This window comes from Pinus tabuliformis, chromosome 9 (assembly GCF_031772625.1).
Source record: "Pinus tabuliformis cultivar Carrire ecotype Pingquan chromosome 9, CPIR1, whole genome shotgun sequence".
Lineage (NCBI taxonomy): Eukaryota > Viridiplantae > Streptophyta > Pinopsida > Pinales > Pinaceae > Pinus > Pinus tabuliformis.
In genome coordinates, this window is record NC_142307.1 from 1,754,911,562 (window position 1) to 1,754,927,030 (window position 15,469).

The following is a 15,469-nucleotide window of genomic DNA, read 5'->3' on the forward strand; positions in this document are numbered from 1 at the left end:
CTGGAAACAAATCATTACCTATTTTCCAGATAATTCATAGTAAGATTAAAATTGGCTATACCACAGTATGATGTCAGCCGTATTGAGACAGATAAATTTACATTGAGAAATCTTACCTCCAAATCCTGGAATAATCGCAAATTGAAGTTCTGGAAACCCAAGCTGCACTTTGGGGTTGAAATATGAGCATGACAAGACTGCGTAAATTAAATACATCCATGATAACTCAAAACATGTAAGTTCCCAAAATTCCCCCTCCAAAACATAAAATTACAAGAGATGGACAATCATTGCCACATACCATTGCTAATCCTAATCCACCACCAAGTGCAAGCCCTTGAATAGCAGCTACGGAAGGTTTCGTAGCCTCTATAACAACACCAAAAGGCCAAAAAGGTCAGAGCCAGAAAAAGGTTCCATCCTAAAAACACATAGAATCCTTTTCCAAACTTTCAGGGGTGCCTAAACATCCATCAGAATCTTAATTTTTTTATGTTAACAATATCAACATATCCAGCTACGTATTACAATACAGGAAAACATGTAGAATCCTTTACCAATACATTGATGAGTTCCTACCTATGCTATAAGAATGCTACTTTTAACAGTACCATCAAATCCAACTATACTCTACAATAAGCCTAGGTATCCATATTTTGGCACATTCCTAGAAAAGCTCAAAATGTCGAGGGTATGATAATGTTTCGCTTTATAGTATTCAAATTACAAATGGAAAATAACGATCCAGTAAAATGTCTTTTACAAGAATTGGTAATGTTTTTTGAAATGACAAGTCAAAGTAAAAGCAACATTCCTCTATCTTATACATTATTTGTGGATTTGATAATAGCTAACATTCCCGAGATATAGTACCCCCACTTCAGCCATACATATCACCGACAACTTGCAACTTTAGTGAAAACAAAAAAAAGTAACATATATAACAAACCCCTACCTTCAATAATATTGATCATAAGATCAATAGAAACTCTACCCAAATGCGACAAGTTCCCTGCTAGATACACAGTTACAGAGAATTGAATATGAGCAAACATGGAAACCTTTGAAACAATCTGCAACAGAATTTGAATTTTGTATGAAAACTTAGTTTGGCATACCAGTCTATTGTACTCACTGGAGAACGTTGATGTTAAAACCACCTGACAATTTGCCTCCATTACCTAACAATGCCAAAACAGAGACATAGACATGAAATCATCTCGATTTTTGAACAGAAGCATTTACATCTCTCTCTATATATATGAATATATATAAATATTTATAACACCATTGAACATTTAGTACAGTTTCCATCCCTTCTGCAAACTGCATTCATATCACTATCACTATTATAATCAAACAATCCTTCAAAATTAGATTGCAACCGACAACTTCAAAACATGCATACCAGTGACAACAATGGCCTTCACATCATTTCTCCTCATTGCTTTGTCATATTTTTCTTTCAAGCCTGCAAGAACTGTAAATAAAACCAATTGAACGGTTACTACAGATATTAAGTTAAATGATAACACATATGCTAATCCATTACTTACACCAAGATATCAACACACAAATGCGTATGTCATTAAGCCTTCTCTTTCAATGAACATAAAATTATGACGTAGTCAATTACTTACTGGACAGTAATATGATGAATTTGGTAAGGTTGACCTATGATTTGGAATTGGTATGTGCAAGGTTCACCGAAAGTTTGTTCTTGAAATTTATTACAACGATGAATGGTTCTATGTTATGATGATCTTGATAATGCTGATCTACAATCTAGAATCTGCATTATGAGATTCCCTAATGGAAAGAGCTCTTTCTTGAAATTAATTATCACAATTAAGGGTTCAACCAATTAGTAATATGTATTTGTTCTAGATATCGCTCTAGCTTTTACGCTATGCATTCCACATTATGTATTTCTCATAATCAACTATGCTTTTATTTCAAGACTTGAATATCCTTTCTTTCCATATGCTTATCAGCATATTTCATTACTCATTTTCACAACAAAGAATGTCCAAGATAGTTCTCATTTTCCTAACTATGCTCATAATATTTAATCTCAAAATCACATCTCTGATTGCGAAGGTGTCATCAGGCTGACCTGATTTTATGTTTGTACTCTCTTTTCTCATTAACAAGACTTCAGAGTCCCATATTTTTTTAACAACTCCTTCTAAAGATTCTTTAAAAGCTGATAGTTTGCATTAACTTGCAGCTCAATCTCAGGATTACATCAAGCAAGCATCCATAAAAATGAAGATGACTCTGACAAGAGTAGAATCCTCCATTACTTTAATCTTTGCCCACTCTATCCAAAATTTGCCAAAAAAAGTGAGAATTCAGTACAACTTCTACAATATAATGCTAGTTTGGCCAAAAAGCAGCTTCTTCATAAAAACAAAGAAGCATGAGAAATTTAAAGAATGTCACCAGACTATTCTAATTCGTCTGAGTCAAATTTCCAAGTTCAACTCTGTTCTTTGAGGAAACCAAATCTAACTTGACCCCAAGTTATATATTTAGAGTCAAGGTCACAGGCGAGTCAAACTGATTCAATAAGTTCCGACTTTCAAGTGATGTTTCGGACTTTGCCATCTCTATCTAAAAGACAGAGAGAACCCAAAAAGACACTCGTTGTGTTTTTTTTTCTAACCTAATTTGACAATAGCCAACCAAAAAACCTGTGTCATCTATCGAGAATCCATAGCATTTCAAGTATGTGTATGTATATAAAATCTAAAATGAGTTGTCTTTAATATTCCCATTTTATAGCTGTCATAAATACTTGTATTAATCAAAAACACATTTTCTCCCCCGAAGGTATTTTTTCCTTTGTTGAGCTATGGTCTAGAGGTCGAGACAAGGAAGTCACCACAATAACAACCCAGGTTCAAACCGCAGCTGGAATAGAGCCCCACTCGTGTATGAATCGGCGAAGATTTATAGCACCCGCATTAATAGAGGCTTTATGGGATGAAGTTGGGATTTATTGCTCCCAACAGACCATAAAAAGGTGTTTACCCCTGCCTAGAAAAAGTAAATTTAATGTATTTTTTACATTCCCAAATCAATTTACAAGTTTTTCTAGAGTTCGAATTAACTCTTGATATTGGGCCTTTACAATTCGTACTCGAAGTCGAGATTGATCACTTTGACAATTTAATTTCCAAACTGTTGGGCTTTGGCCAAGCCATTCTCAGAGTCAAGTCTGGTAACTTCAACAATATTGTGCCAAATTTCCACAATTGTCATTTTATAGAGTTGTAAAAACTTCTAAACAAAATTTAAATAAAATAAGTTAATTTTCTTTCCTTAAAATTATCACTCCCCGGATCGTGCTAGGATTTTCAAAATGAAGTTTTCAGAATCTGCAGACCTCTTTATACCAATCTGAATTCGACACCAAATAATTTATCTTTTCTATCAGAAAATCAACATTTTATCTCACAAACAGGTTTCCAGTAGATTTGACGATTAACCCTAGCTTTTACTAGAATGAAAACGAAAATAGCATAAAACATGTAATAATTAATACTAAAAAAACAGCAATTAAAACCCTTTTAAACCTAAAAACATCATGAAAACAAACATCTGATCCTTAAATCAAGCATCGTTAAAACCCTCAAATACATAAAAATTTCAGTTTCAGCTCAGATTCTATGATTTCTATTTTCAATTTTGTAAAAAATCATTTCGAGCCCTTACGTGTTACTGCCAGAGCATTGACCGGCGGATTGGTCAGCTTGATTATGGCAACTCCATCGGCTCCAACCTCCATGGTCACTTCCACCTTCACCATGATTCATATCTGTGCAAAGATTCTCAGACCTGTGACTTAGATCAAACCTGCGCCTAAAATTTCAGAATTGTCCCTAAATTTTCAGACATGTAAAAATGCCAACAGTCCTGAAGATATACAGAGCCATGTCAAAGAATTCAGAGAAACATTGCAGTTGTTTGAGGGGATGCATCCTTTTCAGTATTCCAATTTTAATCTTACTATGAATTATCTAGAAAATAGGTAATGATTTGTTTCCAGCGCTGAGACAGCCCTGCTGAGACAGATAAATGTACATTGAGAAATCTTACCTCCAAATCCTGGAATAATCCCAAATTGAAGTTCTGGAAACCCAAGCTGCGCTTTTGGGGTTGAAATACGAGCATGACAAGACTGCGTAAATTAAATACATCCATGATAACTCAAAACATGTAAGTTCCCAAAATTCCCCTTCCAAAACATAAAATTACAAGAGATGGACAATCATTGCCACATACCATTGCTAATTCTAATCCACCACCAAGTGCAAGCCCTTGAATAGTAGCTACGGAAGGTTTCTTAGCTTCTATAACAACACCAAAAGGCCAAAAAGGTTAGAGCCAGAAAAAGGTTCCATCCTAAAAACACATAGAATCCTTTTCCAAAATTTCAGGGGTGCCTAAACATCCATCAGAATCTTAATTTTTTTATGTTAACAGTATCAACATATCCAGCTACGTATTACAATACCGGAAAACATGTAGAATCCTTTACCAATACATTGATGAGTTCCTACCTATGCTATAAGAATGCTACTTTTAACTGTACCATCAAATCCAACTATACTCTACAATAAGCCTAGGTATCCATATTTTGGCATATTCCTAGAAAAACTCAAAATGTCAAGGGTATGATAATGTTTCGATTTATAGTATTCAAATAACATATGGAAAAGTACGATCCAGCAAAATGTCTTTTACAAGAATTGGTAATGTTTTTTGAAATGACAAGTCAAAGTAAAAGCAACATTCCTCTATCTTATACATTATTTGTGGATTTGATAATAGCTAACAATCCCGAGATACAGTACCCCCACTTCAGCCATACATATCACTGACAACTTGAAACTTTAGTGAAAAAAAAAAAAAGCAACATATATAACAAAACCCTACCTTCAATAGTATTGATCATAAGATCAACAGAAACTCTACCCAAATGCGACAAGTTCCCTGCTAGATATACAGTTATAGAGAATTGAATATGAGAAAACATGGAAACCTTTGAAACAATCTGCAATAGAATTTGAATTTTGTATGAAAACTTAGTTTGGCATACCAATTTTTTGTACTTCCTGGAGAACGTTGATGTCAAAACCACTTGAGAATTTGCCTCCATTACCTAACAATGCCAAACCAGAGACATAGACATGAAATCATCTCGATCTTTTAACAGAAGCATTTACATCTCTCTCTATATATATGAATATATATAAAGATTTATATCACCATTGAACATTTAGTACAGTTTCCATCCCTTTTGCAAACTACATTCATATCACTATCACTATTATAATCAAACAATCCTTCAAAATTAGATTGCAACTGACAACTTCAAAACATGTATACCAGTGACAACAATGGTCTTCACATCATTTCTCCTCATTGCTTTGTCATATTTTTCTTTCAAGCCTGCAAGAACTGTAAAGAAAACCAATCTAATGGTTACTATAGATATTAAGTTAAATGATAACACATATGCTAATCCATTACTTACACCAAGATATCAACACACAAATGTGTATGTCATTAAGCCTTCTCTTTCAATGAACATAAAATTATGACGTAGATGTGGACCTGACCAAAATCCAAGTCATTTAGGATTGGGTAGCCGCAATGGCTTTCATAAACCTCTGCAACTTCTTATGCCTTGCCAACTTCTACCGAAGGTTCCTATTGGGGTTCTCTCATATTACTTTCCCTTTAATTCAAATGATCAAGTTGGGATTTATTGCTCATATTTTTCTTTCTAGCCTGCAAGAACTATAATAAAACCAATTGAATGGTTACTACAGATATCGAGTTAAATGATAACACATATGCTAATCCATTACTTACACCAAAATATCAACACACAAATGCGTATATCATTAAGCCTTCTCTTTCAATGAACATAAAATTATGACGTAGATGTGGACCTGACCAAAATCCAAGTCATTTAGGATTGGATAGCCGCAATGGCTTTCATAAAGCTCTGCAACTTCTTATGCCTTGCCAACTTCTACCGAAGGTTCGTATTGGGGTTCTCTCATATTACTTTCCCTTTAATTCAAATGATCAAGTTAGGATTTATTGCTCCCAACAGACCATAAAAAAGTGTTTACCCCTGCCCAGAAAAAGTGAATTTAGTGTATCTTTTACATTCCCAAATCAATTTATAAGTTTTTCCAGAGTTCGAATTAACTCTTGATATTGGGCCTTTACAATTCGTACTCGAAGTCGAGATTGATCACTTTGACAATTTAATTTCCAAATTGTTGGGCTTTGGCCAAGCCATTCTCAAAGTCAAGTCTGGTAACTTCAACAATATTGTGCCAAATTTCCACAATTGTAATTTTATAGAGTTGTAAAAACTTCTAAACAAAATTTAAATAAAATAAGTTAATTTTATTTCCTTAAAATTATCACTCCCCGGATCATGCTAGGATTTTCAAAATGAAGTTTTCAGAATCTGCAAACCTCTTTATACCAATCTGAATTCGACACCAAATAATTTATCTTTTCTATCAGAAAATCAACATTTTATCTCACAAATAGGTTTCCAGTAGATTTGACGATTAACCCTAGCTTTTACTAGAATGTAAACGAAAATAGCATAAAACATGTAATAATTAATACTAAAAAAACAGCAATTAAAACCCTTTTAAACCTAAAAACATCATGAAAACAAACATCTGATCCTTAAATCAAGCATCGTTAAAACCCTCAAATACATAAAAATTTCAGTTTCAGCTCAGATTCTATGATTTCTATTTTCAATTTTGTAAAAAATCATTTCGAGCCCTTACTTGTTACTGCCAGAGCATTGACCAGTGGATTGGTCATCTTGATTATGGCAACTCCATCGGCTCCAACCTCCATGGTCACTTCCACCTTCACCATGATTCATATCTGTGCAAAGATTCTCAGACCTGTGACTTAGATCAAACCTGCGCCTAAAATTTCAGAATTGTCCCTAAATTTTCAGACATGTAAAAATGCCAACAGTCCTGAAGATATACAGAGCCATGTCAAAGAATTCAGAGAAACATTGCAGTTGTTTGAGGGGATGCATCCTTTTCAGTATTACACTATCCATGCTTAGTACCGAAAGCGTTCACCTAGAGTCTTATTAAAATATCCAAACCAAATTCTTTGGTTGAGAAAGGATCCAACCAGAAATCAAAGGAAGTTCAAATAAAGGGTGGATCTATGGAAAATGACAGCAGGAAGGATTCAGATTATACTATCACGGGATTCAGATTATACTGTCATGAATTGTTATTGTCTCCTTGTTGAACCGGTTGAGTTAAGAAATATGGAAATTGAATCAACGACTCTTGTATTTGCCACAGGGTGGAACGAATTGCCGTAGGATATAATCTATTGGCTTCCTCTGCAATTTGTGTATATCGAATTGTGTGCCAGCAATGGAACAACCTGCTTCCGGCAAACTATTTCATAACTTGGTTTTGTGAGGCGTCTATCACGAAGCAGCCATAGTTGGCAGTGTAAGTCAGAGATGTCCTCTTATCAAAACGGATTTTGTTTTGAAGGATAATCATGTTGAATGAAGGAAAAGGAGAAAGCAGAGGACAACCATGTAAAAAAAATTCATAAGCCTATCATTAATGAAGTCCAGCAAATCCCTAGGAAGAAAAACAAGACTGAGAGAGATGATACGGCAAGGAAAGGGAAACAAAGTAGTTGAAGAAGGACCTGACCTGTAAGAAATGATGTTGTGCAGATGTATTCTAAACACAGCTCCAGCTCACGATTTCCAGCTCTGTTCGTGAGATTGTCAAACCAGGCTCCTATGTCAGTTTGAACACCGCTATACTTTGTGAGATTGTTAAACAATGTTGTCTGTTTGTCGATGAAGTTTGATCCAAGAAGGCTGCTGGTAAGGTCATGGAAGCACGGAAACCGCAAAACAAGGTTTCCAACGCACAAATTTGTTGATCGTGCATCGCAGAACAAAGATTTCAAGCCACGAATGTGTGCACTGCAAAACAGGGTTTTCAAAGCATGAATTTGTTGATCGTGCACCGCATAACTGGGTTTTGGAGAGAGTTGAGCAATAATGCTACCAAACGGAAGGAAAGCAGGAAGTTCTCGGAAATCGCTGAGAATAAACAGAAATTGCACGACAGATGCCCGCCGAATGTGGACGCCAGGTGTCAACCTGAGAATGAAAAGGACGACAAAAGTTTGTTTCAAAGGAAGGCCTATCGGTCTAATAAGTCTTTTGAAGCGCCAACGAATAGGGACACTTTATTGGAATGAAATCCGATGAACAAAGAAAGAATCCAACCGCAATCACATGGAAGCCCTAGGAATTATTTTATGGTTGTCTGGAGCATTCAGCTGGAAACTGATTATTGAATCTGGCCACATCTTTACAGTAATCGTAAACTAGAAAATTATTGCGAACCCACTGTAATTGTCCTTGTTGGGCATAGGTCAAGCTCTCATAAGCTGCCTGATTCCACCAGTTACTGGGAGTATTAGCCCAACACCGGGAGGAGCAGCCACTTCCTGTCCATTCACATACGTCTGTTGTGAAATTTTTGTACGAAGCCACAAATGGTGCATAAGACCAATCGATTTTCACCCACCCGCCTTGAGTTGCCCAACTATCTCCGTCCCATATGCTGGAGTACGCTCTCATCGCCTGCCCGTTGGCGTAAGGCACACCTATGTCTTCATTGTTCCCAAACACTCTGATAGGTAGTCCATCTACAAAAAGCCTGAAACGAAGATATCATGTGAGATGGATCCATCATAATAGAAGAAAACATTAAAGCAGGTTCAGAGAAAGAGATAGCTTACACAATTTGCTGCGGGTTCCAAAGAATTGAGTAATTGTGAAATTCTGATGTAGGATCGAACCATAAATAGAATTGTTGCTCGCTATTACCTGAACCATTTGTATAGATGTTTATATGCAGAATATATGGCTGACCAGAAACATTTAATTACAAATTTCAACAAAAAGACACAGGCAGAAACACCAGCAAAACGTGAGACAAAGCTCACACAACTTCATTACTAATTTGCTCAATTACATCACACTTATATAGGAAACTCACAACTAATTCTGGAAACCAATTCCTAACTAATTCATAACTAATTCTGTTCAACCAATTCACAACTAATTCTATTTATGCATTATTCTCACATCCTCCCTTAATGGAGAAATGGATTTTCTACAATACCTAACTGACTTCTAAAAACTTCAAATTTGATTTTACCAAGGGGCTTAGTAAATATATCAGCCACATTATCCTTGGTGTTACAAAATATCAATCCAATTTCTTTTGACTCAATTTTCTCACGTACAAAGTGGTACTGTAACTCAACGTGTTTTGTTCTACCATGGTAAACTGGATTATGTGCTAATTTGATAGCACTCTGATTATCACAATTGATACATGTTGCACCACTTTGCGCTTCTTCAAGATCTGCAAGATTTCTCTGCAACCAAATAGCTTCACAGGTGGCATTGGTCAAAGCTTTGTACTCTGATTCTGTTGAGGATAAAGAAACAGTTGGTTGTTTCTTACTACTCCAAGATACGACCCCTGATCCAATATGAAATGTATAGCCAGAGGTAGATCGTCTGTCATCTGGATTTCCTGCCCAATCTGAATCAGAAAAACCTGTCAGTGCAACATCAGATTCATCAGTATACATAATACCAAGATTCACTGTTCCCTTTAAGTATCAGAGAACTTTCTTTGCAGCATTCCAGTGATTTCCTGAAGGCTTAGCCATGAATTGACTAAGGATACTGACTGAGTATGCAATGTTTGGCCTGGTAGTAGTGAGATAGTTCAAACTTCCCACTAACTGACGATATAATGTTCCATCTGCCTCTTTCGAACCATCTTCTTTGTACAACTTTGCATTCTGTTCTAAGGGAGTTGACATAGCTTTGCAATCTGTCATATTGAACTTTTTAAGAATCTCCTTTGTATATTTGCTTTGAGTGATCAAAGTCTTACCAGTTTCTCTCCATACCTCAATGCCTAAACAATAATGCATTTCACCCAAATCTTTCATTTCAAAATCATGTGACAACTGAACTTTAATTTCTTCAATTAACTTGTGAGCACTTCCTGTTATAATGAGATCATCCACATACAAAGATATTAAAGCAACATTTCCTTTTTCATCTTTCTTAACATACAATTTAGGATCATTTTTGCTTTTCACAAATCCATTCTGAAGAAAGAAGGTATCAATCTTTACATACCATGATCTTGGTGCCTGTTTCAAACCATACAATGCCTTTCTTAACCTGCAAACCAGATGCTCCTGTCCCTGTTTGACAAACCATTCAGGTTGAACCAAATAAACTTCTTCCTTTAAATCACCATTTAGAAAAGCAGATTTAACATCCAATTGATGTATGTTCCAATTATGTTTTGTGGCTAAGGCAATCAGTAATCTAATTGTATTCAAATTGACTATTGGTGCAAAAGTGTCTTCATAATCAATTCCCTCCTGTTGAGCATATCCTTTTGCTACTAATCTTGCCTTAAATTTATCAATTGTACCATCTGCTTTAAATTTTGTTTTTTACAACCATTTGCTTCCAATTGGAACTTTATTTACAGGAAGTTCCACTAATTCCCATGTTTGATTTTTCATAATAGAAGCATACTCATCATTCATAGCATTAATCCATGGTTCATGTTGTTTAGCCTGCTCATAATCAATTGGTTCTTCAACATTCATTATATTAGACATTAAGGCATAGTCTCTATACCTTTCAGGAAGCCGAGTCTGTCGGGACGACCTTCTTGGTGTGGGTGTTCCATCCATGATTCGTTGGCTTTGAGGTGTATCACCTCCTTGTGATGACTCACTGCTGCTAGATGTGCTCATACTGCTGCGATCATCCTGATCCTGTACCTGTACCTGGACCTGTTCCTGTTCCTGCTTAATCAAAGTATCAAGCTTGAGATGTGCATCATTAGAAATATGCCATGTATCATTCTTTGTGTTACTTTTATCAGTCTGCTCATGAAACAATACATCACGACTTGCAAATAGTTTATGGGAACTTGGATCAAACAATTTATAGGCTTTCTGATTCGTACAATATCCAATGAAAACACACTTGATGGACTTGGCATCAAGTTTGCTTTTGTTAGCCTTAGGAATATGAGCAAAAGCAGTACATCCAAAGACTTTGAAATGACTCACATCAGGTTTATAACCATAAAGAACCTCAAAAGGAGTTTGAAAAACTAATTTCTTAGTGGGACATCGATTCTTCAGATAAACAATAGTGTTAATGGCTTCTGCCCAGAAACCATTAGAGATGTTCTTACCTTGCAGCATACTACGAGCAGATTCCACCAAGGTTCTATTCCATCACTCTGCAACACCATTTTGCTGAGGGGTATGTGGCACTGTGAACTGTTGTTGAATTCCATTAGATTTACAATAGGTGTTAAATGCTTTTGATTTATATTCACCCCCTTGATCAGATCTGAGTATTTTGATGCACTTTCCTGTTTGTTTTTCAACCATATTTCGAAACTCTTTAAAATACTCAAATATGTCACTTTTCCCTCTAATGAAATAGACCCAGGTATATCTAGATCTATCATCAATAAAAATAACAAAGTATGAAGCACCACCAAGAGACCTAGTTTGCATAGGTCCACATACATCAGTGTGAATTAATTCAAGTATATCATGCTTTCGTTTCTCAGTATGAACAGGAAACTCTTCTCTATGATGCTTACCAAGTGCACAAGCTTCACATGGTAAATGTTCACACTTCATAACAGGAAGACCTTCAACCATTGATTTCCTTTGTAACAACGATAAATCATTGTAATTGAGGTGCCCATACCTGTGATGCCATAATTCTGCTGTCGATGTCTCTTGAGATGTCAATGCAACATGGCGCTTGACTGTCACATCCAATCTGTACAATCCTCCAACCCTGGTACCTGTAGAAACAACCTTGTAGTGGTCCTGAACATCTTTCACTATACACCCCAATTTACCAAATTCTACTTTTAAATTATTATCAGTGATAGTGGAAACAGATAGCAAATTCTTTTTGAGAGCAGGGACATACATCACATTATGAATCTGTTGCATTTGTCCATTAGGTAAGTACACATTTACTATGCCATAGCCTTGAACTTTAAGTGACCTATAATCTCCTAGGTAAATGTGTGTACCATCAGATTTCTCATAATATTTATCATACCATTCTTTATTACAAGTCATGTGTGCCGAGGCACCAGAATCTATAAACCAAGCATTCTCATCATCAGTTTCAGCAGACAATGCAGCATCATAAAGAAATAACTTAAGATTTTTAAATCCATCATTCACTGAGGTGTCTCTGTTTATGTAATTTCCATTATGCCTGCTATGTCTTTGATTTGATTCATTATTCTTTCTCCTATAGCAATCTTTAGCCAGATGTCCAGGTTTTCCACAATAATGACACTCAATGTTCCTTTTAACATAAGAATCAGGAGGTGCCATACCTTTCTGCTTTGCTTGAAAACGGCCTCTGTTTCTGTCCCATGGTCTCCCTCGGAATGGTCTTTGGCCTCTTGCAGTCAAAGCCAAATCAGAACCATTTGACTCCAGTTCAAAAGTTTTCATGCGCTCTTCTTCTTGAAGAAGAATTCCAGCCAATTCTTCAAATGTAGGAGGTGTCGGTCTAGCGGAGAGAGCTGAAATAAAGACTTTATAGTCTGGGACTAGCCCCTTTAAAGCAACAGTTACCAAGTCTGTACTAGAAACCTTTTCACCAATATCACCAAGCTTATCACTGAAATCTTTAATTCGGGAAAGAAAGTTACTAATGCTTTCATTGGCATCCATTTTGATAGATAGCAGTTTTGTTTTTAAAAATAAAATACGGTTTGCATTAGTAGTCTCATACAAACCTTTGAGAGTGTCCCATGTCGCCTTCGAAGTTTCACAGTCCCGAATGTGAGGAATAATATTGTCCTTCACTGACATGCGTAGCAGCACCCTTGCTTTCATTTCACGCTTCTCCCAATCTTGAGTATTAGTAGGAGGTTGAGGCTTGGTCTCGTCACCTTTGACAATCGGCCAGAGATTGTATGCCTCCAGTACTGTTATGATCTTAAATTTCCAATTGACATAATTTTCTCCATCAAGTCTTGAAGACTCATTTAAATATGAATCTGCAAGGGGATTAGCCATTTCTGAACTCTGCTATCAAGAAGCTTGAAATTACAAGATTCTGCAAAATTTATCCTTGAAATATTCTGACCGAAATATGTTTTCAGAGAGTATAATCACTTCCAAAGTTGACAGTACCAGCCTTGGTATCCAACAACAGCACATACGCTAATACAAACAATAACAGAGTCCACACAATTTAATAAACACGAACAGATACAGACACGCCTTTTAATCATAACCAGACAGACCAGCATATCTTTAATAGTTAAATATCACCACCAATCCCCCCTGACCAGCAGCGTCTGATCTTTGCCGGAAAACAGCTTAACACACAGCAAGGGTTTCACGTCCAGCAATGAAGTATACAGGACGCAGAGTATGCAGATCACGCAGGACTGCAGCATAAAAAAAAATAATTAACACTCAAATGCCTCCACACGTAGGACTCAAACTCAACTCGTTTGCTCTGATACCAAATTACAAATTTCAACAAAAAGACACAGGCAGAAACACCAGCAAAACGTGAAACAAAGCTCACACAACTTCATTACTAATTTGATCAATTACATCACACTTATATAGGAAACTCACAACTAATTCTGGCAACGAATTCCTAACTAATTCACAACTAATTCTGTTCAACCAATTCTCAACTAATTCTATTTCTGCATTATTCTCACAATTTCCTAGAAAATCAATATCAATTTCGTCGTGCCTGTCGCCTGTCGAAGATAACTGCAGTGTATTTTCTCCATTCGTTAGATAACATTATAATAGTGAGAATGCTATGAATTTTAAGCTAATTTTGTATGGATTTATAGATTTCTATATCGGATGGATAGGAGTTGAGTGAAATCAATGGATCCCAAAAATTTTCTCACTATTCTGCATATGCTAAAATATTCCCAAAATTTACTATCAATTAATGACTTTTCTCAATAATTTTTCTCTATCAAATTACAAAAATTCCCAAAAACCTTTTACATTGGAATATTATTGAATATAAATTTCGCAAATTTATCTCACATAGAATGTTGTAACCGTTCCAGCAGAATTTCCGGGCACCAACTTCATAAACATATCGACGCTTCCAAACAAAAATTGCGCTTTCGATTGAAATGCCGAGCCTAATTAAACAATACCCAAAAAAATATCAACTGTTATTCTATGCTTGATAGTATATTATCACATAGACATAAAGCAATAAAAAGCTAGCAATACAGTTATATATCAATAACATTAGAATACCTTAAGCATTATTGAGAGAAAGCTGCAATTCCTCTCCGTTGTCGAATATGTTGACATTGTTATAGCCCCATGATACATCTATATCATTGTAAAAGTTTGCATGAACTGTGGGATATATACCTGTATTGCATATTATAACAATCGTAAGAATTAGATGAAGATAGCCAGATAGATTTGGAGCCTCCATTGATGATATACTGTTTGATAGGTATTGAGGATACAACAGTAGCAGACTAATCTAATTGACTGCCTATTTGATTTGGGTTTGCAACAGATGGATCATGTATGGACAACTATATAGGAAACGTACAAGTGTAATTGTTTAGTAGGAGGTTGAAATCATGAACATGTCTGAAAGGAATCAAATATACATTAAAATTTATAATCCAGCTTAGGCAGGGTAGGCTGTCACGCAGTTCAGCCCATGACGACTCTCGCTCATGAACCATGCAGGGGAGGGTTTGATTGTAACTGTGGCGGTAGGTAGTTGAAATCTGGGAACGATCAGCAGAAATCAAACATACATTAAAAATCGCAACCGGCGTACAAGTGATTGGGTGTGACGCGGTTTAGCCCTAGATGTCTCCCACTCATCAATCAGGACTCTTTCCAAGCCAAGGCTCAGCGTTTACATTGCGGAGAATTAGCGATTACGTACGACAAATTGCTAACACAGTAGACCTGTCAATGCCAATAGTGGAAACGGAACCCCACCTCTCTGTCTGCATATGTATATGAAAAAGTTATATATATATATATGAAAAGATAATATATATATTATAGCGATAGCACTTGTATTTTGGCCACACACAAAATTTCAACCCGGCCACTACTACTTAATCTGCCGGCCCACGCCGGCACGTTGTGGACAAAAAGGAAGAAGCTGTAGCGGAGCTTTCCAGGAACGGCAGAATGGTTTTTTCAAATTATTACTTAATTTCTAAATTTCCATCTTCTATTTCACATTTTAATATTTAATATTTTAAAAATAAACACG

General features: G+C 36.0%; 2 protein-coding genes and 1 pseudogene across 2 annotated transcripts; all 3 read right to left on the reverse strand.

Moving 5' to 3' along the window:
• Positions 1 to 1,307: 1,307 nt before the first annotated feature.
• On the reverse strand, positions 1,308 to 3,989 carry LOC149155758 (peroxisomal fatty acid beta-oxidation multifunctional protein-like). Its single transcript, XM_089438748.1, has 2 exons — positions 3,721 to 3,989; positions 1,308 to 1,480 (listed from the first exon to the last, which is right to left on the reverse strand). The coding sequence occupies exons 1-2, from the start codon at positions 3,812 to 3,814 to the stop codon at positions 1,374 to 1,376; spliced, it is 201 nt and encodes a 66-aa protein (XP_089294874.1). The 5' UTR covers positions 3,815 to 3,989; the 3' UTR covers positions 1,308 to 1,373.
• On the reverse strand, positions 3,896 to 6,930 carry LOC149155759 (peroxisomal fatty acid beta-oxidation multifunctional protein-like). The gene is made up of 7 exons (XM_089444521.1): positions 6,837 to 6,930; positions 5,398 to 5,469; positions 5,108 to 5,170; positions 4,945 to 5,001; positions 4,291 to 4,358; positions 4,105 to 4,186; positions 3,896 to 3,921 (listed from the first exon to the last, which is right to left on the reverse strand). Exons 1-7 carry the CDS (start codon positions 6,928 to 6,930, stop codon positions 3,896 to 3,898), a joined length of 462 nt encoding a protein of 153 aa, XP_089300647.1.
• A 1,441-nt stretch (positions 6,931 to 8,371) lies between these two features.
• Positions 8,372 to 14,659, reverse strand: LOC149155760 (xyloglucan endotransglucosylase protein 7-like; annotated as a pseudogene).
• Positions 14,660 to 15,469: the final 810 nt, after the last annotated feature.